This window comes from Balearica regulorum, chromosome 2 (genome assembly GCF_011004875.1).
Source record: "Balearica regulorum gibbericeps isolate bBalReg1 chromosome 2, bBalReg1.pri, whole genome shotgun sequence".
In the NCBI taxonomy this organism is placed as follows: domain Eukaryota; kingdom Metazoa; phylum Chordata; class Aves; order Gruiformes; family Gruidae; genus Balearica; species Balearica regulorum.
In genome coordinates, this window is record NC_046185.1 from 24315469 (window position 1) to 24341810 (window position 26342).

General features: G+C 39.2%; 1 protein-coding gene across 6 annotated transcripts in view; it reads right to left on the minus strand.

The window, feature by feature from the left end:
• Positions 1–15233, minus strand: part of VPS13B (vacuolar protein sorting 13 homolog B) — a 486160-nt gene extending 470927 nt beyond the window's left edge. For 3 of the 6 annotated variants that reach the window (XM_075743647.1, XM_075743651.1, XM_075743652.1), the window contains exons 1-3: positions 15044–15201; positions 14197–14374; positions 7535–7678 (exon numbers count right to left, since the gene is read on the minus strand). In XM_075743647.1, coding sequence (XP_075599762.1) covers positions 7535–7678; positions 14197–14343 — 291 coding nt within the window. In that variant the 5' untranslated portion in view covers positions 14344–14374; positions 15044–15201. Of the gene's footprint in view, positions 1–7534; positions 7679–14196; positions 14375–15043 lie in introns of all 6 variants that reach the window. The other 3 variants (XM_075743646.1, XM_075743650.1, XM_075743649.1) reach the window with 2 other exon arrangements.
• Between the last annotated feature and the right edge of the window lie 11109 nt (positions 15234–26342).

Sequence of the window (26342 nt, forward strand, 5' to 3'; positions counted from 1 at the left end):
GATATTAAGCACCGGTATTTGCCTGTAATATGGAACCTGCTTGACTACCACAGACAGTTTTCATTTTTCTTCTCGTTTGAGACAGATTACATTCTGAAAGTGCAATTCCAGACTGTTTGCAGAATGTTTGGTACTTAAACCATTATACGAATGAACAGAGTGATAAAAATCTATCATTCTGAAAGCTTAGATTCTGCTTTCTTACCATGTAAACTTTTTCCTGAACACTTGGATAAGAGGAACATACAAGTTTACTGCAGTCTCATAAAACACTAGAGGCATGTGCTTTTATAAAGGAGAGAGGAAAATAAAAAAAGCGGTGCTTGCACCATGTCCATTATTAGATGTTTCGTGAGATGACTACTGGTCACAAACACGCTAACTATGAAAAGCGGAGAAGTAGGCATTAAACATGAGTTAGACAGACTTTCTGAACCTGGACAGCCAGAACAATTTCTAGGAAAAAAATCTCAACTGGTCTAGTGGGATTCACTACACTCCTGAGACCATACCTGGCTGGTGATCACAGTATTGATTCTATTAACAACTCATACAAGACAACTGTTATCAATTTCAGTTAGCGGCTGGAGAACATTACCATACTCCTAGAGTACATTTTCCCCTTTAATTTCATCCAAAAGAGATCCAGCTCATCAATTCCGAGACGACCACATGACGGAGGTCAAAGCATAGCAAGTCTGGACAACCAGGAGATTCCTTCAAAAGCACAAACTTGATCTGAACTATATCACAAAGAGGTACACAGAGAAGCGCTTATTCAGATGACAACAGACAAGCTGCAAGAAGGCATCATTTACCTACTAGTTACTATTGCTCCAGCTGCTGCAGGCACTGAAGGGAAAACTGTAACTACACACAGCTCCTGGCAGCTTTTTTATCTTGCAACACTTACACCAACACAGAGCCATACCCTTGTCTTGCATTCTCTTCATTACACTTAATTCACAAAGTGCATTCATTTGAACACAAATCAGTGTGTTATAAAATCTCAATACATTTTGTAATATCGACCAGGTTAATTTTGACAACAGTCCTCTTGAAATGAGCTGCATTCAAAGTCCAAGCTCCTTAGTAAGAATACAGCCCCAAATATATTTGCCTGCTTTTCTGTCCCTGAATCTGCTATCATAGTAAACATGCCTGACACAGTGTACTTGGCTTCTCTTTTTTAAGATGTATAACGTTGACATTTGCTGGACTATGTCAAGAAAGGAAACTATCAAGTTTTAAATCTTTCCAATAAGCATGTAATTTTCAGCCAGTTAGAGAGTGCTTAGAAGACAAGCTGGCAGAAAGAAAAGAAAACATATGTTGTTTACACCTTTCATGCACACATGTACTGTCATAATAAAAAACTGCGAGAATGTTACAAAAACCAGGAAGTTCAGCTGTCCTGGGTACTCGTACATTCCCTCTCTTCCTAAGTCATCCACTGTTTGGCTGCTCAGAAAAGTGTCCTCCTAGTCAGATCCTTCTCACATAAACAGTCATGTGCATTTTTCAAGACACTGGGACAGTTTATCACGCCTTGTCCCTATGGGTGTTCTCAGAGGTCAGGTACAGCACTGCCAATAAAGATGTCATCCTGTACCGCATGGAACAGAAAGCAAGAGCGCTTACTATCTGAAGTCTTGTTCTTTAGCAGAAACACCCAACAGCAAGGCTCACTGACCCAGACGAAGCACTAGGATTAGGTCAGGACTGCCCCTCTATCTTTGCCTGTAGGCAGCACACGAATATTGGAAGCTCTCCTAGGGCTCAGGCATAAGCACATTAAGAATCCAGTGGGGCCACTCCTACCTTTCACAGCAATCAGTTTCAGACATTTGAAATCACCATGACTTAGCACTGAAGAGGGCTTAAAAAAAAAATGCTGACAAATTCACATGAAAACTGCCTGAAATGACTAAGATAGTAACAGGCATTTACATAAGCAAGCCAGTTACTCAGGTTGAGGCAACACAATGGCAGTGGAAGGACTTCCACAACCAGAAGATTAGATGTGCCTACAGGCATCTTTAAAAAAAGTCACAACAAAGGCAATTTCTTTTGCAAACAGAATTACCGCCACTTAAAAAGTCAGATACTTTGCTTTTAAGGACTTTTCATATGAAAGTGCTTAGTAGGGGAAAAAAACCCAAACAGGTAAATCACATGGTCACTCTTGCTTGCCCAGCTAAAATGTATGAATACTACTCCAGCTTTAAGCAAAGCTGTTCAGTATCTCCTCTTTAGCCACTCACTTGAAAACACTGAAAATACAAAGACAAGCACCTGAACCAAATGCTGCAAGGTCTCTTCTAGCAGCTGTTGCAGCCTGCCTTTACTCTGTTTCCTCTATTGAAAAAAAAATAAGTTTACTCAATGTTTTTGCAAGAGATTTGTGAGATACAGTATTTCTCCCCTAGAAAGATAATATCCCTGAAAGAGAATCTCCTACCTAAAACATTTCTTTTCACACCAAGCAATTCGTAGAAAATGTAAGAACTCTTCAAACTTGAGTTCTTGACAGAAAATAGCATAAAACCCAACTAAAGTCTCCACCAAACCTTCCTGCACCTTTGGAAAAACATTAAACTCTACTTAAGTCTGATTTCCACAAAGGAATTTGTTTTAATTAAAAAGTAATGCAAAAACTGTTCTCATTACTAACATATATACACACACCCCCACACACACACCCCCCCTTAGAGATGCATATATAAGAAAAAGGGTCTAGAGCACAAGTCTTATGAGGAGCAGCTGAGGGAACTGGGGTTGTTTAGCCTGGAGAAAAGGAGGCTGAGGGGAGACCTGATTGCTCTCTACAACTACCTGAAAGGAGGTTGTAGCCAGGTGGGTGTTGGTCTCTTCTCCCAAGTAACAAGCAATAGGACAAGAGGAAATGGCCTTCAGTTGTGCCAGGGAAGGTTTAGATTGGATATTAGGAAAAATGTCTTCACCAAAAGCATTGTCAAGCACTGGAACAGGCTGCCCAGGGAAGTGGTCGAGTCACCATCCCTGGAGGTATTTAAAAGCCGTGAGGATGTGGTGCTTGGGGACACGGTTTAGTGGTGGGCTTAGCAGTGTTAGGTTAACAGTTGGACTTGATCATCTTAAAGGTCTTTTCCAACCAAAATGATTCTAGATACTTATTTGTATGCACACACATCTAGAAACAGATAAAATTCCCTTGTTACGTTCAGCTATTAAAATACAAATAATAAGCAGCATGAATGGGCATAGAATTTTCTATTCATCATTAACCTGAGATGATTCAATACCAGCTGATGATAGTTTGCTTCCTGTAGGGCAGCTCTCAATATAATCTTCACCTTAAACTTTGTATACAAACATTAAAACTCAGCATCAGATTTGCTGAACTAAAGATACCATTATGAAAGTGAGTAAGTACCAAATAAAAATATTTGAAAAATGAAAACCTTGAGCTTCTACACAAGCAAAAGAAAAGCAGAAAGGTGGGCCAGTAAAGACAGTTAGTCCTCCGACTCCAACTCTTAGCATATTTTTGCTATCACTGAACAGCATATCCATACACTCAAATGGAAGAAACAGCAGTGCTTCTTCATACAACAACATACTATTGAACTACTTCAACCCAGGTGAGAACAGGAAAATAGCAAAGCATTGCTTTGGACCTGGAGCTAGCTTTACCACTTAAGCAAACACATTATATAACTACACCCTCAAACACAAGCCTCCCGTCTTCACTTTCAAAGTCCTTCATAACCCGTCTGCAAGCCCCATCTACCATCTCAATCATTTCCCAGTCAAGATCAATTTCTGCTTTCAGCATTCTTCAATGACAGTTTCTACTGATTGTCAGATAAGAGTATGTGTCTGCTATTCTGTCATACATGCTTGTGGGCTGTTCTTCACTGCTTCCACAAAGTTATTATATTCCTTCAAAACCTCCTTTGTAATGCCTCAAAAGGAACAGTGCTTAATTGTCTGTGGGCTGATCCAAACAACTACTTGGCTTCCCTGTGCCCCTGTAAGTGCTTGGATCTAACAGTCTGCCCTGATTCCACAATTAGTTATCCTTGTGGTAGAGAGAGTTTTCATCTTCATATGCATCAGCATATTCCCGATGCACTATGTCCTGATTAAAGGCAAGGACTCAAAAGTGAAGCAGTAATATAGCTAATACATTTCTCCTTGAATCTCCTCATTTGTGTCAGTTCCAAGACTAAAAACCACAGAATTCAAGACTGAACATAAAGAAGATTAGCCTAGTGGTTTGTTATAATGTCAGGAAGGTGAAGGAAACAAACACAGACTTGTCCTTCCCAATTTGCACAGACTAAATTTAGAGCCTCTGGTTTGAGCACAGAGGTATTGTAGCATGGAAGGGGGGGAGAAATGAACAAAGAATTTCAAATAGCTTTTAAAAAATAAAATAAAAATAAAAAAGTTTGCACAGAAAAGAAAGGAGTTGAGAAGGGCACAACAGGACAAAACAAGGAGAAAAACAGCATTAACAAAGGTTTAGCAAGGGGACCTCAATTCTAGGTAAAAGTCCTGAGATTTACTATATAGAGGTAAGTAATGAGAAGAATATAGTACTGGAACTTTAACCACCCGCTAAAACAATACATAACCTTCATGAAGAACAACTTCATGGGAGTCAATTACCATAACAAAACACAACTCAAGTGAACTTCAGAATCACATTTAAGTGTGTAATAACACATTTCAAATTGTACTTACGAACATACTTCATGAATTTGAAAACATTATAAATGGTCATACTTTAATGAAAACTCAGTGTTGCAGAAGATGACGTTCAGGAGCAAGAAAACAAGCATGGCTGCATTAAGCTGACAGACATCAAAAAGCAATGCAAAATGCCTCACACCCAATTTCTACTTCAATTACTGGCATTAGACCAAATTCATAACCAAAACAGCACATACAAAGCATATTCAATAGAACACCACTTTAATCACTGCAAAGTTCTGTTCCTGATGCACTTAAGTTTCATTTTCTTATAAAGTAGCCATATTTATTTAACAGTCTGTTTAGAAGTGGTAATATCACCTGTAGAGAAAAAGCACAGGATAAAGGGGAAGAGCAGTGACCTTCAAAATTCTCAGACTTCACAATTCACTAAAAATACCACTAATTTTACACTGTGGATTTTGTATATCACTGGGTGAACTTACCACTTATTCAACACTTCTGCTTAGAAAAGGAGAATATCAGCATAAAACTAGAAGTTGAGTCATTACTGTCTACTCCAAACTTTTCTCTCAGCTGAGGAGATGCAGCAATAGCATTAACAAAAACAACGAATGTAACACAAACTGAACTAACAATGACACAGCATCAGAGTAAAGCACAGATTTACAAAAGCATTCACAAGAGGCTGACACTCTTCAAAAAACCATACACAGGGAAGTTTTTTTGCTCACAGAAAACTGTAGGTTCCACTAGACAATAGCTTCAAACAATGCCATGTATTTTAATCCCCATACATGTTCAAAAAAACCATTCTTTGAAATAGCCCATTTCCAAGGAATACACATCACACTAAGTTGAGGTCAGAAACTCTATTTTTTCCTCAGGTAAAGTTATGCATGTGCTCATTAGAGGTTTCATCTGAGGAAGGACACACAGGATCAAGCCAATAAGTTTTTGGGAACTAAACTAGGCTTTCTTGTTAATTATGCTCTTCGCTGGTATGAAGTTCTTGGCAGAACAGTTCCAGTTGCAGCTAAATTCACTGAAAGTTCATTTTACTACAATTTTCCACAGAAATATTCCATTTCATTCAGGTTTTTTTTAATTCACTTATTACAAAGATTTCTATGACAACTGGTTTTAGCCAAGTACACTGTCACACTGAAAGTTAGAACACAAGAATTTATCAAAACATTTTCTTTTATAAAACACTTTCAAATAGTAATTTAAGAAATAAAATTCAAGCTGTCAACTTTTTAAACTATATCCTCAGAAAACAGCATAAAAGAAGTGCTTTCATTTACATTCTTGTTAGTCAAAGATAATCCCTCTATGGCACAGATCCAAATTTTACCCTCCTGAGTGTACATACCACTGAATAATTTGTTCAAATGTCAGTTGCAATTTTCAAAAATCTTTTCTTGCCTCTGAATCTTAAACATCTGTAACAAATACTTGTTTTGGGAGTGCTTTACATTCGTGACACTTGACCCTTTGCTGTATGCACCACAAAATTTAAGTTTCAAATACCATGCAAGCAGGAAATCTGATCATTCCAGCAGTAGCCATCTGCATGGTCCAGTAGCAAATATTAGTTCTGGGTTGCACAAAGTCATGGGCTAGATATTTTTTTCTGCAACTTCTATAATTAGTTGTAATTTGCTGCTTCTAAAACACAGTTCTCACAGAATGTCTGGCCTCGAAATCTTACCTTAACATTGGAAATGTACTTAGCATTTGGCTGTTGGTGTGTACACACGTGTCTATGTGCACGTGCATGTATGCACACAGATGAAGTGCAACTACAGAACACAAACATATGCTCTGTGGATGGCATACCTTAGGACTAGAGATTCTAGTCCCGCAACAAAAGCCTTTTAGCTCTGAAACGGTAAGAGAATATTACAAGAAATATCAAACGTAATGGAAAAGTGTTTTCCAGTGTTGTTGCTGCCTTGTATCTAATTGTTGATGTGCTCATCAACACCCTACCAGCCACTTAAAAGCTTTGCACAAATGGCAATTTTCTTTTGCATGATCCTTAATATAACTGGAGGACTCTATGTTGAAATTAAAATGTGAGCAAGGCTTAAAAAAAAAAAAAAAAACACACACACCACCACAAAGCCTCTATAAAGCACCACACTGACAACAGAAGCTTAGTTCAACATTAACATACCCAATGACTTCTTGGTAATTAAGTTAGACTTATAACAAGACTGAGTCACTGCATATTTCAGCTTCACTGTGTCAGAAAGAAATCTTTCCTGAGCCTGTGAAATGGTGTAATGGATTAATTATTGCAAGCAACTAAACAAAAAGCCCTTTGAGACCCTTACATGTAAGTAGTCTTCCAAGTAAACTCAAGCAAGTACTACAACCTCCAAAGGGAAAAGAGGATTACACTCCAGGATCTTTAAAGCACTCCTTCAATAATAAACACATCTTTTGAAAAATGCTCAATGCTCAGTGGTATCGCACACAACTGTCTCAAGCAACCAGCACTGTCTCTTGGGAGGCAGAAGCTGGAAGCACACAGGATGCTACCTTGCTCCTTAAATCCATTCCTCATCTAGTCATAGGAAAGTTCTGGCAGAGCACTACTAAGACACTTTTACATCAGCAAGAACACAGCTAATAAGGAATTAAAAATATGCATAAGAGAAGATAGTAGCCATGATGAGAATAACAGTATTAGCCTCTCAGAAAATAACAGGGACCACAACTTCATGTGCCTGATTCTTCAGCTGGGTTTAAAGAAAGTGACCTGTAGAAGCTATTGTTTTCATCAAGCTCTCAATGGTAGAAAAGTATTCATTACATTTCTTACCTGAGCTCCATCCTTTAATTTCAAGATGCATTCCATTGTGTTGATAGTGATGACAACTGGTTCTGATCCCAATTTCGTCCATGGCACATGAATCCGAAGTTCATGAATATGCCCGCTTAAAAAAGTAAATGGTAGTTTCAGCTCCTAACAACAACAGAGTGGTGAATTAGCTACTGAAACATATGAAAATTCAAGACACACTTGTAACTTAAAACAGTATGGTTCTAGCACAAAACATAAGTCAAAATTTATTCTCCCTCCCCCAATCAGCAGTGTGCCATGGGGCTCGACAACTGACTTTATAATCACTTGCATAATTATGTTACAGTTAGTCTGTTCAGAGAAGACATTTGGATTACCATGTCCTTGATAATAAAAGGCAGTTTAAAACCACATCTCTTATGTAAAGTTACTGTAAAATGTGTCACTATTCAAGGGACAAGTAGAAATGAGCTAGGTGAAAGTAAATACTTAAAATGATATGCAGCCTGCATTATTCTAAAGAATACAAATTCGGAATTAAACAAACATTGACAAAGCCACAGCAAGGCAATTCCTTGCAAAACATTTTAGTATTTTGAGTTGCAAAACCTTGGTGCTCTTAAGGTTGATGTGAATGGGGCAACAGTCAGTGGGCAAACTGCTCAATAAATACAAAGTTATTGAATTCTTCATTGGCAAAACCAAACTCCTCCTCACCAAGGCCTAACATGGATGTCATGCTGCTTTAAAAACTGGTGCAAGTCAGTCCAGAACTTCCAACAAATACATTGACTAGGTGGAGTGCCAGGCATAGATCCCACTTCTATAGGACAGCCCCAGTTGGCCAGCCGCTGCACGCGGAAAGTGAGCAGAAAACAAGCTGCCAAGGTTTGTATCCTAAATAGTTTATCTAAAGTGTTGAAGTTTCCCCAGTAGCTTCATGGGTTCTCCTGGGAAGCATGAGCTTAATGCTTATCAGACAGAATGGTCAGGCTAGAGACCTGGTCCCAGGACTTGAAATCAAGACTTAAAATAATGGAAATAAGTGCTTAGTGCAAAACAAAGAAACAATATTTTATATTATGTCAGAATTTTAAGTCAGCATTCTCCATACTAAGTAGTCTAATGATGAGGCTTCAACGATGATATATCTTTTTACCTTTCTGATGTCCTATCCTAAAATTTCTGGCTATATAATATTTTAAAGTTTTAATGGGGGGGGAGGGGGGAAAATCAACAGATGTCTTCACTTGTAGTTGCTTATAGACTGGTGTTTACATCTTCATCTTAGTTGCGAGGGCACACTGCTGACTCACATTGGCCCTGCTGTTGACCAGCACCCCCAGGTTCTTAACTGTTGTGTTTCTTCGTAAGCTCAGGAACATAAACCTTTGTTCAGAACTTCAGAATTTCCCTGGTAAAACTAGGCAACTCAGGGCTCAAGCACCTTTGCACCTCGGCTCAGTTTAGGTACTTACATGCTTTCACTCAGTACTCCTATCAATGAGTAGGAGTTAAATAGAGAAGGTCCATGAAACTCTGAGGTCAAGCAGGCAAGTTGCTAGAGAATTTGAGACAAACATCTAGAATTGGATCCAGAAAGCCTATTTTCCTGCACTGCTTGACCTAGACTCATCCCTGCTGTTCATACAGAAGTTCTATATGAATAAAATTTGAGGACAAGTGTATTTTGCATTTAGTACTTGCCATATATGATAAAGTCTACCTATAGAATATTTCAGTGAAGCTAGGTAGTGTCATTATTTGCTCAAGATCTTGAAACCACAATCCAATCTTAGTGACATCTTTTGAAAGCCCACTAAAAATTTTTATTTTTTTAAGCAGTTACTGTCATAAGTTCAGAGCTGAAATAACCACTACTGCAACTGTGACAGCTTAGCATTCCAAGATAGCCCCTCATTAGTGACCCAAAAGAGGAGTCAACTATTCTTACCCACAAATACCTAGCACCACCACAGTGACAACAACTGCTAAAAGGAGCAATTTCAGGGAACACTCTCTCCATTCTGCAGCTGATACCTCCTCAGCCTTTCTACTGGTACTATGGAAAAGTTTATCCTGCATCCAAGAGCTAAGAGTAGATGAAGTATATTCACTGCTAACAACATCTTCAGAGAAGACAACTACAGAAATTATAGCTTTTTTTTTTTTTTTGCTTTCAGTTTGTAAATTAGTTTTTGGGATCTAATGAGCTTTCACTAATGAAGTTCAAAAAAACTCACATCCATCATATCAGGGAAACTCTTGACTCCTACCTCGGTCATGCTTACACAAAGTCACATCTCATTTCAAGTCCTCATTCCAAAAGAGGACAGTGAACGTTTTTTTTCAAACTGTTTTTATGAGAAAGTCCATAATTTGTTTTCATAAAGTGTTTTTTCTTCATCTTATTCACTAATACACTGAAGGATTTTAGTAAAAGCCTCTGTCCTAATAATTCAGCCTTAGGCTTAGAATCAACACAAATAAAATTTTAATCCAGACAGTTTCAGTTAAGCCACCCAAAAACAAGCACTGGGCAGTTTAGCTACTGATGTTGCTACGCTGATCATACAATAAATGAAAAAGTACCTTACATCCCACAGGTTGGGGGGGGGGGGGGGGGGTGGGCATAACTGCAGAAATAAGTGATCAAAGAAATATGCAATTTAAAAATACATTACAACTTAAGAGACAATGCTTTCATGAATCAAGACAGCAAACTATCGCTATTAACAGTAATAGAAATAAATTCCCTTTCCAGACTCACAGATAGATAGTTTTTATGTCACTCCTCAATATCGCAATGTCTATTTAGATCCTGACTTGTGTTCACAAGTTTAAGTTATGAGTTTACTTCAAAAGGCAATCTAGAAGGGATCTTTTTCCACTATTTGCTGGATGGATTTAACACATTCTCATTTTTGTCTAGTTAACTGTAAGATATTGAAAGAAATTGAACAGAAGTAGGAATTCTTTCAAAATGAGATGATACAACCAAATGCACAACATATTCAGAAGATGTAGCTCTTCTTTTACAAAGTAATTTAGATGCAAATGTTGTCTGACATTCCCCTAATTGCACAAGCAAGTTTCCATAAAGCACTGTAGAGAAATCTTTGTTGTGCTATTTCAGTAGACAATACAAAACAAATGTGTGTCAAATTTAGTAACTTGTTCATAAGACAACATAACAAAGATCATTTTTATTCCTCCTCCATTCCTGCGCAGTCTTTCCCTTTTCATTAAGTACTGCATGAAATTCTTAACATATCATTTACAGTTACAACTGATTAAACTTTACATTTTAGATTTTACATTTACATCATATAAATCCTTCAAAAAAAATATGATATGGCTGAAAATAAACTCCTGGGCTTGACACATAAATAACTGACCAACGTCACGCGAGACTGCAGACCAGATGATCAGAATTCCCCTTGCCCTAAAAATCTCCCCTTGCTCTAAAATACAAGGCTTTCCCAAACTTTGGGGTGATAGGCAAGTACTGTTTCCTCCACATCAGTATTAACTCAAATACCTTTTCTTCACGTTCAAGGCCGTATTTCACAAGTAATCCAGTGACAGGTAACAAAGACGCTTACAGTAAGGATATTTTTATTTCCTTAAAATTAAAGTGCATTAGCATTTTCATATTTCTTTTTAAATTCTTTCAGATATGAAGAGTCCACACTACAATAAAACTCAATAATCTTTAGATCAAGTTCTCCTTTGTCCTCCAATCAAAGACCACTTCACCTTTCCCTTCTGGGTTTGTAAAACAGCTAACATAATAAGCTACGATGTTATGGAAATATAGACAAGCAGCAAAAAAGAGCTCACCAGGTATATTATCTCTGCGATACCACTGTGTCAACAGAAACATTACGCACAAGCCAGTTACCAAGATCATAGGTAGTTCTGTTACCTCTGGTATCATAGTGACTTCATATAAAAGTTGCCAAGAGTGCATAAAAGGCTTTTCCATTAAACAATATTTAAATATTAATTTTAAAGGTTAATTACAAAATACTTTCTTGAAGTAGTTTTTGTACAATGTGCCAGTTACTGTGCCTAGATGGAAAAGTTCTCAGAATGCTTAGTCTTAGAGTAATTGAATCATCCAGGATAGGGGAACAAACTAATATCAAAATTTTATTACATTTAATCTTCAGCTAAAAATAATTATTATCAAATCAACTGGCTATTCAAAGAGTGACATGATTACATACAAAAGTTACACTGTACCTAGAAGGTTGAACCTGAGTACAAACTAGTACTCAGCTTTCACTACAGGACTGGTATTGTCAAAAAAAAAAAAGGGGGGGGGGGCACAGGGGAAGGACAAACCCTAAGACTTATTGCAATAACATTCAGCTTAGTTTAATGAGAGCACGTAAAACATACATAAAAACATGCAAAGTATTTTCAGGTATTGACATGTTCTCTTTGGGTTTGATAAATCTTCTGTGCCAACAACTATATCATATCTGATACCAAAAGGTACTGGTTCCAAATTGGTCCCAAAAATAAGGTAAGATCTTCTAGAGGACAGCAGTTCACACTCTGCTCTCATCTGTTCTTTGGCCCGTAAGAGCACAACATGACATGGGAAAGCTAACATCAGCTGAAGTACAAGGAGCAAGGAGAGAAAGCGCAGACTTGTTCCTAAATCTTTTATGAAGTACTTTGTCCAAGTAGTTTGGCACCTGTGCTAATATTTCCAAATAATCATGGTTAGTTCCACAAAAGCTGGAATTCTCTGACAATGTTTAAGGCTCCAAAGACATCCCCGGGATGTGCATTTGCTTCCAAAGCCTAATGCATTAAATTAAGGCTGCATTCACGCCAGATAAGGAGCAGGGAACCAGGCTGGGGATAACAGCCCAGGACAGAAAGGATGTTGGAAGAGCAAAGTAGTTAAGGTGACTAATTTTGGATATTATGAATCCATCCAGGCAGAGAACCCAAATAAATTAACATATACTGGTAATTTTTAGAGACTTTAGCTTTTCAAGGGAGCTCCCTGTCAGCTGCAAAGGCTTGGGGATGTTGTATTACCACATACTCAAAGAGTTTTGCTGAGCAGGCATAAAGCAGCATCCTCAAATACAGCATGTGGGTCCAGCAAACTGCAACTATTTGAAAGGGAACAACGTAAGTGACAGCAGCAAAATTCTAACAGTGCCAGGTAATAGCAAGTTTGATATACCCATCCCAAGTCACCATTTGTTATTAGGTCAAAAGTTTCTCTCTACATGGTATAGCACTGGAACAGTTTACTCAAAGAGGGTGTTTTCACAACCAAGACAGGAGATTTCAAGACTCAGCTGGAGAAAACCACAAGCTGATCTGACATAATGCTGGCAACAGCCCTGCTCAGACAGGAGGTTGGACTAGATGACCTCCAGAATTCCTTTCTGATCAACCCTTCTTTGATTCCATAACATATACACTAAAAAAAAAAAAAGTCTTTGAACATTCACAGGAGGAACATGACCTGCACAACTGAAGTCTAGTATTCACATCAGCTGTATGGATAAGCTGTACCAAGAAAATGAGGAACTGGAAGACTTGAGAGAAAATACAGAGGCCACCAACTACTTTCCAGAAGCACAGAAAATAGGACAGGATGCCTTGAAAGATTCTCTCCTCTTCCAGAATAGGACCAGAGATCCTGAATTAACCAATTTAAAAGGTCTCCAATTAAAACATGGAATTTTTTTTCCCTGATGCCCAATGTAAGCTTCCCTGGATGGCATTTATTCCATTATTTCTTGTCTTGCCCATATAACTCTTGCCTATCTTGTCTCACCTTATTTTATTCAAAATTAAAAGAGACATTCCCTGCCTTTTATTCTTGTTTCAGAGGCCATATTGTCTAAATCTCCCATTATTTTTTGCTGCATTTCTCTCAGCTCCTTCAGTTGGACTACATCTGCACACAGGACTCCAGCTAAGGTTCACTACACCATGCAAAACAGAAAACAGCTTTATCTGTCTCACACACTCAACTCTAAGTTGTCAACTCAGATAAGCATAGAAAGAAACAGTCCTTCTGCTAAGACTTAACCAGTTCATATTAACAGCAGGTTCCAAATTCTATATCAACTGTTTTACTTGGACAAATCTGTCTTTTTAAAGGCTAAGTTTTACAGAGCCTCTGATCTAATCCACGTAAACCAGCTGATCAAATCTGTCCCTCAATTACTCCTAAGTTTGGATGCAACTGAAGTGATGAAAGTTGGAGTTATAAAACAACATAGAGAACACAAATCTGTTTAGTACACATAATTAAAAAGAGATCCTACTTTATTTTGTGACATTTTTAATTAGTTACTGTATGCAATTAGTAAATATGCCTGGAAAAGCAATTTAGTTAATCTTTGTAGTGTAAAACAGTGATTACTGAAAGAAGAAACGTGTCCACAAAAAAGTCTTTCTCTTCGCACCATACACACATCTTCCAACTCACAGAATATGCAAAGAACTACCATTCATTACTAAACAAATGGCACAGAATTAATGCAAGAATAACTAAATGCAGGGAGGGGAAAGGAGTTGCATATAAAAACAGCAAGTACTAAATGAACATTTATCTGTGCAGACCAACATAAATTATTTAGTCAACTTCTTTTAAATCAAAGACACAGACTGTAACTACTGTAAACATAACATACCTGTTCAAGTACATCCAACTTTAATTCAAGTTTACTAAGTACAACATCACCTCCCCAAAGTGACAACTGTAGATCTGAAGGCTTCAAGTTCTTTATGTAGCGATTCACATAACTCATCAAAATAGGAGTTACATAGGACTCCAGCATTCTGGAAGATGTCTGTATTACAGGTCAAGCACTAGGAAAAAAGAAAAGACAATGAGATTATTTATAAATCTGTCAGCCTAATTTTCAATAAAGCAACAGTCACACTACTTGGATATATGGAAAATTACATTTCAAATTCTGTTTTCTAAACATATATGTCTATATGTAGAGATACATATAAAGATGAAATATAGACCAAGATGAAAGCACATCTGTTTGCATTTACAAATTTCTAGCTTTTATATAAACAGATACAAATGCATATAAACTAATAACTAGCTTACTATCAAAGAGAAGTCAACACAAGCAAACAAAAAAACGGAGAAGGAGGAAGTGAAGCAGTCTACCATGCTTTCACATAAAATTTAAGTAACAGAAATCCTGTCACTTTTAACTGGTAAAAGCCCATACTGAAGCATCACCCAAGACACACCTCACCGATCTCGAGTATGGTGCACAGGGCAAAACCGCCAGCTTCGTGCCACCCTTACTTTAAGTAAAGCAGCATCTTCCAAAACCCAAGCCGAAGTTACGCTAACGCTTGCCACCGCTCCTCTCCCTGAGGAGAGCCCTCCCCGCCCCCATCACCGCCGCAGTCTCCCCCGGGCACCCCCACAACACCGGGAACCCCCGCCCATACCTTCAGGCCACCCCTCACACCTCCCTCCCCCAGCCCCACGCCCTCACAGGACCCCTTTACCTGCCCTTCCAAACTCCTCCGAGGCTCCGTGCCCCCCGCCCAGCCGCCGCCCTCACCGGGCCGGCCGAGCCGCCGGAGCCCCGCGCAGGCAGCTCCTGCCGCTCCGGCTCCGCCGCACAGGCACTTCCGGGTTCTCCGGCGCCTGTGCGCTCCTCTATCGTCCGTCGCTTTCGATGTCCTCAGCCGAAAGAATTTGACGAGAACACCGAGGCGGGACCGGAAGTCGGGCTTGAAGCCGACGGAGGTCACGCGCTCTGCCAGGAGCGGATGGGCGGGATGGGGCGGCCGGGAGTTGCGCCGGGCAGGGGGTGGGGTTTGCTGCCTGCGGGGCGGGGCGGTGGTGGCCGTTAGGGAGGTGGGAGGGGTCGGGAGGGAGCGGCGCCGCTGTAGGTCCCCGCGAGCGAGGGGTGGTGAGGCGGGAAGGCTCATCGGGTCCGGCATCTGCGGGCGCCGTTTCTTCAGGCGGCGGCGGCAGCGATCCTGCCTCCACACAGGTGCCTGTTCCCGACGCGGAGAAGCCTGAGGAAGGCCTCTTTGGTGACGAGGGCGGCCTTTAACCCGCAGCACCGTGAATCCCTGAGATGTGTTACTGTTGGCTGTGTGGCTTCGGCCAACTCCAGCACCAAAATTTGATTCACGTTATATTGATGAGTGACCGTTTGGGGCAAATCTCGGTGATGGCAAACATGTTGGTTGTTTTGGGTATGTTTAATAAAGATCTTTATTATTTTTCCATTTTTGCTTTTGAGTGAAGTTCTGCCTACATCCTGAATTTCACCATTTTGAATGTGAGAAGAATGTTAATCATAGAATCATAGAATGGTTTGGGTTGGAAGGAACCTCAAAGACCATCTAGTTCCAACCCGCCTGCCATGGGCAGGGACACCCTCACCAGACCACGTTGCCCAAAGCCCCATCCGACCTGGCCTTGAACACTTCCAGGGAGGGGACATCAACAATCTCTCTGGGCAACCTGTGCCAGTGCACAGGGAAGAATTTCTTCCTAATACCTAGTCCAAATCTACCTTCTTTTAGTTTAAAGCCGTTACCTCTTGTCCTGTCACTACTTATGCTTGTAAAAAAGTTGCTCAGAAATGCCTTCAATTTTCTGTGTCCAGAGCTCTTCTCAGTATGTTGATTGTAGAGAAAAGCCCTCCCCAATGGCCCCGAGTCCTTTTGGGGTTGCTCCTGGCAGCAAGCAAATGCCATGGGCCCACATTTTGAAGATCCTGAGTTAATGGACTCCTCGCGGGTTGGCATGCGGATCATCTGGAAAACAGCGTGGGCTCTTTTTTTTTCAGGGTGAAGTGCAGTAGGCAGTGCCTGCAGGCACAGCTTTGATGGAGATAATGAATAACCTTTTACAAAGGCCTCTGATCTGAGTTTTAAAGAAAAGCCTGGGATAAGCCTCTTGAGATTTATATTCCTCCTGGAAATTTGAAATCCTATGTGTTTAATCTGTGCAGTGTAGTTACATGGCTGAAAACACAAAAGAAAGCAGTGTATGGCACGTGGGGTAGGTCTGTGTGAAGCGGGGCCCAAACCCTGACCTCTGGGGTAGGAGTCTACCTCCTGTAGCTGTACGTATGTTGAAATCTGGCTGAGCTGCTCAAGGTCTGAAGGCTCCAGCTCCTGATGGGTTAACTGTCTACGCTGCCTCTGGTATACACACGCTGAGTTAATCATGAATCTACCCTGGTTTTAAATACACCATCACCTCACTTGCTCTGCCATCTTCGCTGATGAATCACTGCCTGTGAGACAGTATTCACCTCGCAAACAGGTGAAGCAGCTTGGACTGCGTTTCCTCTTACGATGAAGGTCACCACTCCCACAGCTCATAGTCAAGCGTAGCATTTGACCGTTCTTCAGCAGCTGTGGCATGTTAAGCTGTGGCTAAGAGGTGGTAGCAGGCAGGTGAGGGACAGAAACATTTTGACAGGATTGGTGGTCTTTAATTAAGGATGTGCATCTGACATTTCTCTAGTGCTAACGTTCTAGAAGAGTTCCTTTACACAACTGCTACACGTTTCTGTGCCTCTGCTAAGAGTTGTGGGGGTGGTGAATTTTACTGGTAAAACTTTGGGAGTCTGCACTGCAAGCCAGCTCAGTGAAATAATCTGTGTGAATGGAAGCAACCTCGTTTATAGACGGCCTCCCTGTAGAGTTGCATTGACACAACAGAGGGATGTGCCAACAGATAAGTGTAATGTTGAAGCACACCCTAAGCATGCATCAAAAGCCCTTGTTTCAACAGAAAAACATTCCTCTGTTTCTTTGTCTATTGTGTGATTACTTTTGAATGACACATCCAATCAACCCTGGAATGTTTTCTGAAAGTTTGGAATTGAAGAACAATGTCCTATTTTGGTGAAAATCAGTAAACTAGAAGAAGAGTAGGGGAGACACGTAGTGCTCCTGGCAGCTGCTTGGCAGACCCAGAAGCTCTGAACAGCTCTGTAATTTTCCTGGCAGTTATTAGCATTTCATTATAACTACCTCCATCTCAGTTCCAGTTCAAGTATGTTGACGCCTTGAATAATTTATTTCCTACAGAATAAAAAAAAAAAATATCCAAAAAATGAGAGGAAGGGATCATGCAGGAATCAGTCATTGACAGAAAGGAAATGGGTGGCATGAAATGGAAGTAGCTGAGAGGGTTACAAGAAGTCCCTGACGTACAAAGGGATGAGAGAGAGAGCAGAGTGCATGGGGAATTTGCAGGTAACAGGCAGATGGTGTGTTGTAATGAACTTGGGCATACTAAAGCAGTGAAGGCATGTCTGCTGGAAACATCAGCTGCCTGAGCTAGTCCGATTTATTCAATATTTCAGCAATTCAGTGAAATGTGCAGAATAGATAGAACCAAAAAGTGCAGATCTAGTGGTATGCACATCTATTTGTTTATGTAACTTGAGTAATTCTGAATCCGTTAAAAGCTAGCTAAAATAGGTATAGTTCAACCTGGAGACTGGGAAAGCGTACACAAGATTGTGTAACATTTGGCCGGAAGTGAAAAGGGAGCAGGACTTCAAGGACGTCCTTGGGAAATGTATCTACCTGCACAGGACTGCATCTTGATAAAAGAGACTCTCGGTGTGTTTCTAGCTTCAGTGTTGTTGCTGCTATGGGTGATTTGCCATTTTCTGCAACAGAAGCAGGATCAATGAAGCAAAAAAGGAAAGGAAAAATAGAATTCATAAAAATGAGGAAACTCAAGAAAAAGAAGAAGATGATTGAATGCATATCCCACTACCTGAGGCTGCAGTCAAGGGGAAAAACAAGGAAATTAGAAATTTAAATACATTTTTTTAAAAAAACCCTCTATAGCCATATTAGTTCATTTCTACCAATTTTGTTCATTAACTTAAACCAACCCTTTCTTTTGAGCACTGCTTTGGAAAGACCCCTGTACGGATGCTGGTGTTTGACAGCTGTTGTGCTTCTAACGTCAGAACTCAAGTCTCCTGCCTCCTGTACATCAGGCAGCCCGGGCAGTTGTGTGAGCAGAGGGGTTTGGAGGTAGGTTGGCCCAGGCTGTTTGCAGGACGTGAGAGAATCTGAAGTTACTGACAAAGAGGGTTGGGAGACGACCTGTGAGGAACTCCTTTTTTCAATGGAACAAGGTTTCCAATCCTCTAAACTTCTCCTTCACTATGTCTGTTAGCTAACATGGATACTTTAACCAGGTTATCTACTGGGCAAACTGCTGTGTCTGTCCTGCTCCAATTCTGCCTGTCCTGCTCCAATGCCTCCAAGTACAGTGGCAGGAGAAGACTTTGCTGTTTTGTGATTCTTTATAGCCTGTTGAGGTGCCCTGTAGACAGTATGAGACTGACAGCATGAAAGAGTTGGTGATCCTAAATAAGTAATGCTGAGGGAGATACTTTAGAAACATCTGTGAGGGGAATAAAAATGACTTGAGCATCTTCCTCCTCTCCTATTGTAGGTGCTAAAACTTGAACTGGTTAATTTTTAATGTTTCTTAGTGGTTCCTTTTTCTGTTGTTTTTTATTATTATTATTATTTGTAGTAAATTATATTGTATATTATGTATTACATATATGCATATAATTGCATATATATTATAATATATAAAAATAGATTATAAATATGGTAAGATTTGCCCCTCTGTTTTACTAGGAATTTCCTGAGCTGATGACTAAACTGACTAAAATTATGTATCTTCTAATATTTTCAAACATTTAAAAATTACATCAATGAAAGCAAGCAATTTAAGTCAATCTGGTTTGCTATTAGAATTACATAGCTTATGTCATTTATCTGATCATATACAGCCATCAGAAAATGGGTAACAAAAATTGCAATGCCACTTCTATTACTATGGGGTTATTTTAAAGTTCACCAAAATGCACACAGTTTTGAAATTTGGAAAATACAAACACAAAAATTTTACAGCACTTTGCACAGAGGCTTTCATTGTAATCTGAATGTTAGGTATATTCTAGATTTAAAGTTGCAAATGACTGTCTATTGTAAGTTTTGTTTGTTCTATTCCCTAAATTTTGAAAAAAAAAACAACCTTTAGCTTTAGTCTTGAAGTAATTTTTTTTTCAAGTGTAAAGGAAAATAGATTGAATTGTGGCACTTTTAAAATGGAAACTCAGCGTTCAAAAGAAAGAAAATTAAATTTAGCGTTTGTAACCACGAATATGAGCAAAAGTCAGTTGAAACAGTTACATTCACACTAAGTAAAACTGAAAAGTATTACTTTCGTGAACGAAGGTCACAGAGTTCTGGAAGGAAGTAGCTTTTGCTATATGATCCCAGCTCATTGGTGCCTCATCTGGCTTTTTAGGAAATCGCTTTTCCCAACACTTTCTAAATCTCTCGTAAACGTAAATCCCTGTAGCAGGTTGGGGACAGAACGCTGAGGCACTGGGGCGTGAGGCACCTTTACGCACATTCAGGTGCTAACCCAGCTGAGGGGCTTTGCCACCTTCCCCCAGTGTTTCCTCTATCAGACAGTGTTTGCTCCAAGCAAATGGGACAAATGTCTGACGAACCCCTTCTTCAGAAGGATGTACAATGGACTAACAACCAGCTTGACCAGAGTGAGCAGGGTCGGGTTGGAAAGGGTCTGGTCCAGACAGCAACAGTCCGCTCAAATGTCAGGATTTAACTACAGTAACTGGTGTTTTAAAATGCAGGCTGCAGGCGTCAATTCTTTTTGCATATGTTCAGATTGCTTTGGGAATTATTAGACCTCATATATAGAGGCTATATTGTGTCTTCAGAATACCTGAACTTTTATTCACACACCAGAATGAATGAAAGACAAGATAGGAAACCTGTATGGAACAGAGCGGGAATGTACAAGCAGCACAGTTTTGGTCTTCTAGACGTGTGATTTCCAGGTTAAATCACGAGAGGCATGCATGCCCATCTACACCAGGAAGGTTAAAACTTGAAAGTATTTTCCAAGTTTTTGTTGAATTGGTAACAAAGGAGAGTAATTACCTGCCTTGCGGTAGTGAAATTTTAGGATATATAAAGATATTTCACCTGTTCCTATATGCTTAAAGGGTTTATGTATCCTTTGGGTATAAAGAGATATCTTTGACTTCTACACCTAATTATGGAATACATCAAAAAAAAATCAGCCAAGAAGATATTATTTCTGGTTCCAATACATGAAATGTATGTTTGACAATTTTAAAATGTATATGTAAAGGAACATGTAATTTCTTACTGCCTCCAGGCATGAGGAGATTTATGTGCTAAAAGTTTCACACAAGTTTTTGCTTGACTGTTGCTGTACTGTTCATGCAAAACATATGTATTTCTAATGACAACTTCTAGCAGACATTCTTTTAAAATAGTCCTGCTTTTCAAGAGTTAATGATCACTTTTCTCTGATATTTATATACTTTTATTTACAAAAAAACACAAGTATATAATTTTATATGTATTTTTACTTATAAGTACTTTTCAATAAATATGAAATGCATCAATATAATTTAAATAGATTTCAAATAAATATTTATAAATACCACTCTACTATTTTAATTTTTCCTGATTTTAAAAATGTTCTATGTTATCAACAAATAAAAAGTAACTGACAGCATCTTTCTGTGTCATTGGTTGGTTCTTTAGAGGATAAAGACAGAAATGGCAAAGCTCGGGAATGTTTTTGCTTGAACTATGCTAAAATCCAGTTCCCTTTGTTGTTTATGAACAAAAGGAGTTTCTCAGTGAAGCTATAACACTCCATGATGCCCTTTCTTTGGTTTGTCCTGCAACTGGAACCAGGAGCATTTCTACAGGAGCTGAAGTCTCTTCTAAAGTTTCTTCTTAATGTAAATGAAAATTTGATTTGATTTGCATATTGTAGAGCTGATATTAATGAATATCAGACATGTTGAACAGCTACAAGAGCTGCAAAGCCAAGAAAATGTGTGTCAGCTCCAAAAAGCCACCCTTGGAACCCCATTCGCAGCCACAGCTCCATGCAAATAAAATCTTCATTATTTTAGCCATGATCTCCTGGGTTTCTTGGACTTTATAGATAAGTAAACATGGGTCCTAACACTGGAATCAGACTATATAAATTGAAATCAGACTGTGAAAGAGACAAAGGGCTAAAGAGAAAACATGTAAAGCACACAATTGGGATACTTGGATCTTTTACGTGAGGGAGGTTTTTTGTCATTTCTGGAACTTTTGGTAATTTTTGAGCTGTTCATACTAGTGTATAAGTTACAGGCTTTAGGTAGGCTTACCTTTGTCTCTCCAAAAATTTACAGAGGTTAATATTAAATGATTTTCTGATGTATTCTGTCATTAAATTAAGTAGCTGTTTCACACCACTCCAAGTGGATATAAAACCTCTGTAAGGGATCCACTTCCAAGGGGACAACTGCTCAGCATTCCCTCTGCTCCTGAAAAACAAGATGTAGAGATTGGGAAAAATATCTGCAGACAGCAGGAGGTTTGGAGGAAGTGACAGCGTGAAAGGATGGGCAACGAGTGACCATCCCCTGACACCGGAAAGGAGACCGCACCAACGCTCAAAGCCGGGAACCTAATGATGCAATTGAATTTTAAACTGAGAAGAAGACAGAACAGGTAAGTACAACACAGAGGATGTAGAAGAGACTTGGGAAAGGTGGTTAGGAGGCAGGTAGACCATCTATTCATCAAGTTGCAGTCTTGAGGCATTTTTGGTTTGTTTTGAAGTTTTGAGACACTGTGGATTTGTTCTTGCTTTTAAACAAGTGCTTCTTACTGTCTGGGCAGCCATTATTAATTGCTCGCTTTCCTGGGTTTTTTCTTTTCATTCAAGCAATTTTCTGTCCACATTTTAAATTCCATATTGCTAACAACATTAATCTAGGTATGGAATGGAAGTTAGAGAAACTGGAAACTTCTCCCTTCAGTCTTAAGTTCACTGAGTAGGCAGCATTGCATACCTTGTGTTTTATTCCAAGGGCTTACTCTTTTTTTTCAGTCCACACTTTTACGTAACCCACTCACGAGCAATTGGTATTGATTTCCAGTGTGCCACATCCAACACACATTGATATGATGCACAAGAACTTCTTGTTATACTTGTTATGCTTTTCATGTCATCCAACCACAATACAGTTCTTTATGTACAGATAAATACCATTCATTAGTCCGAAGATGAATAATTAGACCACTTAATTTACACTTTTCTGAGTTTTAGTTCAAATCAGTGTTCTTGATACCATTTCAATTATATGATATGCACCTATTCTTTTCTCCATATAATCTAAAACTTGGAAGGATGGGAAGAGTGTTGACTTACCCCAGATTATTAATGGTAGCCAGAATTTGAGAGACTGTTTTATAAAGTACCCAAATGTTTATAGCATGATTTAGGTGACAGATTATTATAATGTTGTATGACATATTGCAAAGAATTTTATTAGTGATGGCTCTCACTCTTATCTGAATCTCGCTCCATATTGGAAATTCTTAAGGTCTATGTGAGAAATGAAGAAAATATCACTAATCCAATCTATTAGTAATTTACATTTGTGACACAGACTGCAAAAGCAAAGCTTACTGACATCCAGACACTGGGTTTCTGATAGCTTGTTGCAAGCTTTACATAGGTATCTCATGCCTAAGAACAAATATGTACGAGTCTATGAGATCGAAAGAACTGTCAAAAATGAATTCTTATTTTGTTATTTTGAAGACTCACACCACATGAATCACCTGGTAATGGATGTCATACCCTTACATCAGATGTTTTGTCATTACCTTTATTGTATTTTCAAACAAACACATGACATTTCTAGAAATGCAAATTAGGCCTGACATTTTAGTGTACTAAAAAGATGTTCTCTTCCCTACAGAATACTGCTGCTGATTTTAATTCTGGTCACAAATTACCTGGAAAAAGCCATTTTAGGCTATTTTCTCTTCGTACCTCTGCTTTCTCTCATGTTTCACACAGTTTCTTCTTCAACAAGAAACAAATCTGTGTGAAAAGGGAAAAATAGTTGTATTTCGTAGGAGAGTGTCTTTGTATGTCTTTCAGACATACAAATTTGATACCTGTTTTAAGGAAGCTGGACAAAATAATTATCAAGGTAACAAACTTTCATAATGGAAGACTTCTGAAAGTGGAGCAGCTGCTATTAGTTAGCAAAGGTAAAGTTCATGTTCTCATCATCTCATGTCTGAGGTACCACAGCATCCTTTCCTAAAGCACTTGACAATGGCAAATCTACAGTGTTTCTCTTCTCTAGAAAGTATCAGCCTCCTCCTTGCAGCCCTCCATTAAGTTGTCTGTTTATCACAACAGGTATAAAGGATTTCATTTTCAATGCTTTGCATTTCTTTCAAGCACATTACCCTTATTCTTCCTCCTTTACTCTTGCAGCAGATCCATACTCACTTCTGCTCTGGCAGCCATGCAAATCACCATCCCGACACCAAGTTTTTCACCCTGCCTATGTTATCACCTAAGCAGTCTTTCACACATGGAGACAACGTGTTTTAAACATCTACCAAGTCCCTCACTATATTTCGTCATCTCCTTTCTTAAAACTCACTGTCACCAGGATGTCTACCAAAATGACAACAGCTAGGAGCAAGGGAACTGATATCCTCCCTGTCTGGTGGATCACTGTCATACCATTATGTCCTTGGGCTCCCCATCCATCAGTCATATCTCCATGTTATCTGTTACCTCAGGAGGTAATTAGGTGCAATATTTTTTCCTGTGGCAAAGCTGATGTACAAAACATGCCAACTGTTACATCTGGGGAAAGCATGAAGCCAGATGACACCTGTACGTTGTATATTTTTCGGACAGGAGCCATCTTTTTGTTCTGGGTTTGTAGAATGTCTTGTAAAATATAACTTTGATTCCTGACCGCAGCTTTTAGCTCTGCTGCAATGCAAATAATCTTGGTAGCAAAATCCTTTAAATGAGATCAAATCCATTGGACTGGAGTCATGCAAATGCAGTTTGCATTACTTGGATGGCCTTTAAAACCGCTTGAGTTAAAAGCAATGGGCATTGGCTCATGAAGAATTACATGGTTTCTAATCTCTTCCAGCTCAAGGGCTTCCCAGCAGCAGACTATGTGAACTGGCAACAGGACTAAAAGCCTTCCTGTTCGCTGCAGTTTGCAGAATTGTACACTAGATAAAGAGAGGGATGTAGTGACTGCAGGGAAATACAGCCAAAAGAAATGCTGTGTGTAAATATGACTGGGAAAGTAGGTGAACCCAAGTCTGGGTAGAGTGGGAGTTTAAACCAAAACATCCTAGAAACTTCAGGGAGCTGGGAGCACCTCCAGTAGGTCTGTCTTTGTCCAGATGCAACAAGAAATGAAGCACTTCTTTCCAGACACTGAGGCAAAGAAAGAATGGGCAGCAGATGTGTCACTTTTCCCAGCTAAGCAAACTTCTGATGGACTGTTGCACTCTCACTTTACAAAGAGGGAAGAACAGAGCAGTACAATCCCTCCTAACGAGGTTGTAACAAACACGCAGGCCCTGATCGTCTTGCTCTCCGGGGGTGTGCTACCTTTTGTGCTCTTTCATAGATGGTTAGCACTAAAACCACTAAAACATTACCTTCTCCAACTGAGTGAGAAGCCAGGGCCATATCACAGCAGTTCTTTGCTTCTGAATCAGTGGTCAATCCGTTCTAAGAAGACAAAAGTACAGAATAAATATTGTTATTATTCTACCTATCGTGGTAGTATTGTTTCAATCTGGCGGCTGTCCGGCCTGTGAGACAGTGCGCTGGTTAACATTGTAAAGGCTCCTTTCAGAACCTGGAAAGTTAGAACATATATTATTTTAATGAAAGCATAGATTGTGGAGGCTACGACAAAATCCACAGGAAGATCCTAAATCCTCCAACACTTTGGATTTTTCAACAGCCTGGATTTGGATTGACCCTAATAATGTGTATACTTAGCGCTTAGAATCACATGTACAAGGTCCATAGAAAATACAATTTACCAGCTGTGCAAGTATTTTTCTAATGACTCAGACTCTCTGCTTTTTTGTTATTGTATAAAAATGTGATGCTTTTAAACTGAGCAGCATAAATTACATTGTTGTTTCTCTGCTGTAATATAATGTAACCTTTTCCCTGGGTTATACATTTTAAGAGGGTGGTGTAGAGAGTTCTGTGTGTCCAGTGCACCTCCTGGATTTTGGTTGCTCTCTATCGCCAGTTGGAGTGGCTTTCAGGCACTTTTGCTATCATTTACTTCCTAATCATCAAAGGTAAAATCTTCCTGTTAGCTATTTGTATCATGGGAGGCATGAGATACCTCTGCTTTTGAAGGGATACCTTCAATTCTAAAGTACTTCATTGCTATTTATGGCAAAAACAGTGTCACCGTCACAAAACATACTTTTTGCAGACTGATGCAGTAAAATAAATTACCTTTCATGTCTCCTTTCCTGAAAGGAAACCTGGCCAAAAAACCCTGTACCTGAGGCAGTTTCTCTGCAGGGAAGAATGTGGATGAAAAAATAATTTGTTTCCAAGCATGGAAGATAGCAATTTCATTTTCTCACCGTTTAGATCCTTGCTGAGATAAATAGGATCAGGACATGACTTAGCCCTGCATGTAGTAATTCTCGGCAGAACTGAGTCAAAAGTATTGCATTACAAAATCATCAAGCATTCTTTTTTTTTTTTTTTTAAGTTTTGGCACAAAGATTGCGCTGTACTTAATCATTAAAAGGTATGTGCAAAATATAGCAAATGTCTCAATTAAAAGCAAAGCAAAAGATACCTCTGCATGACATGTTCTTTACAGAGACAAAATTA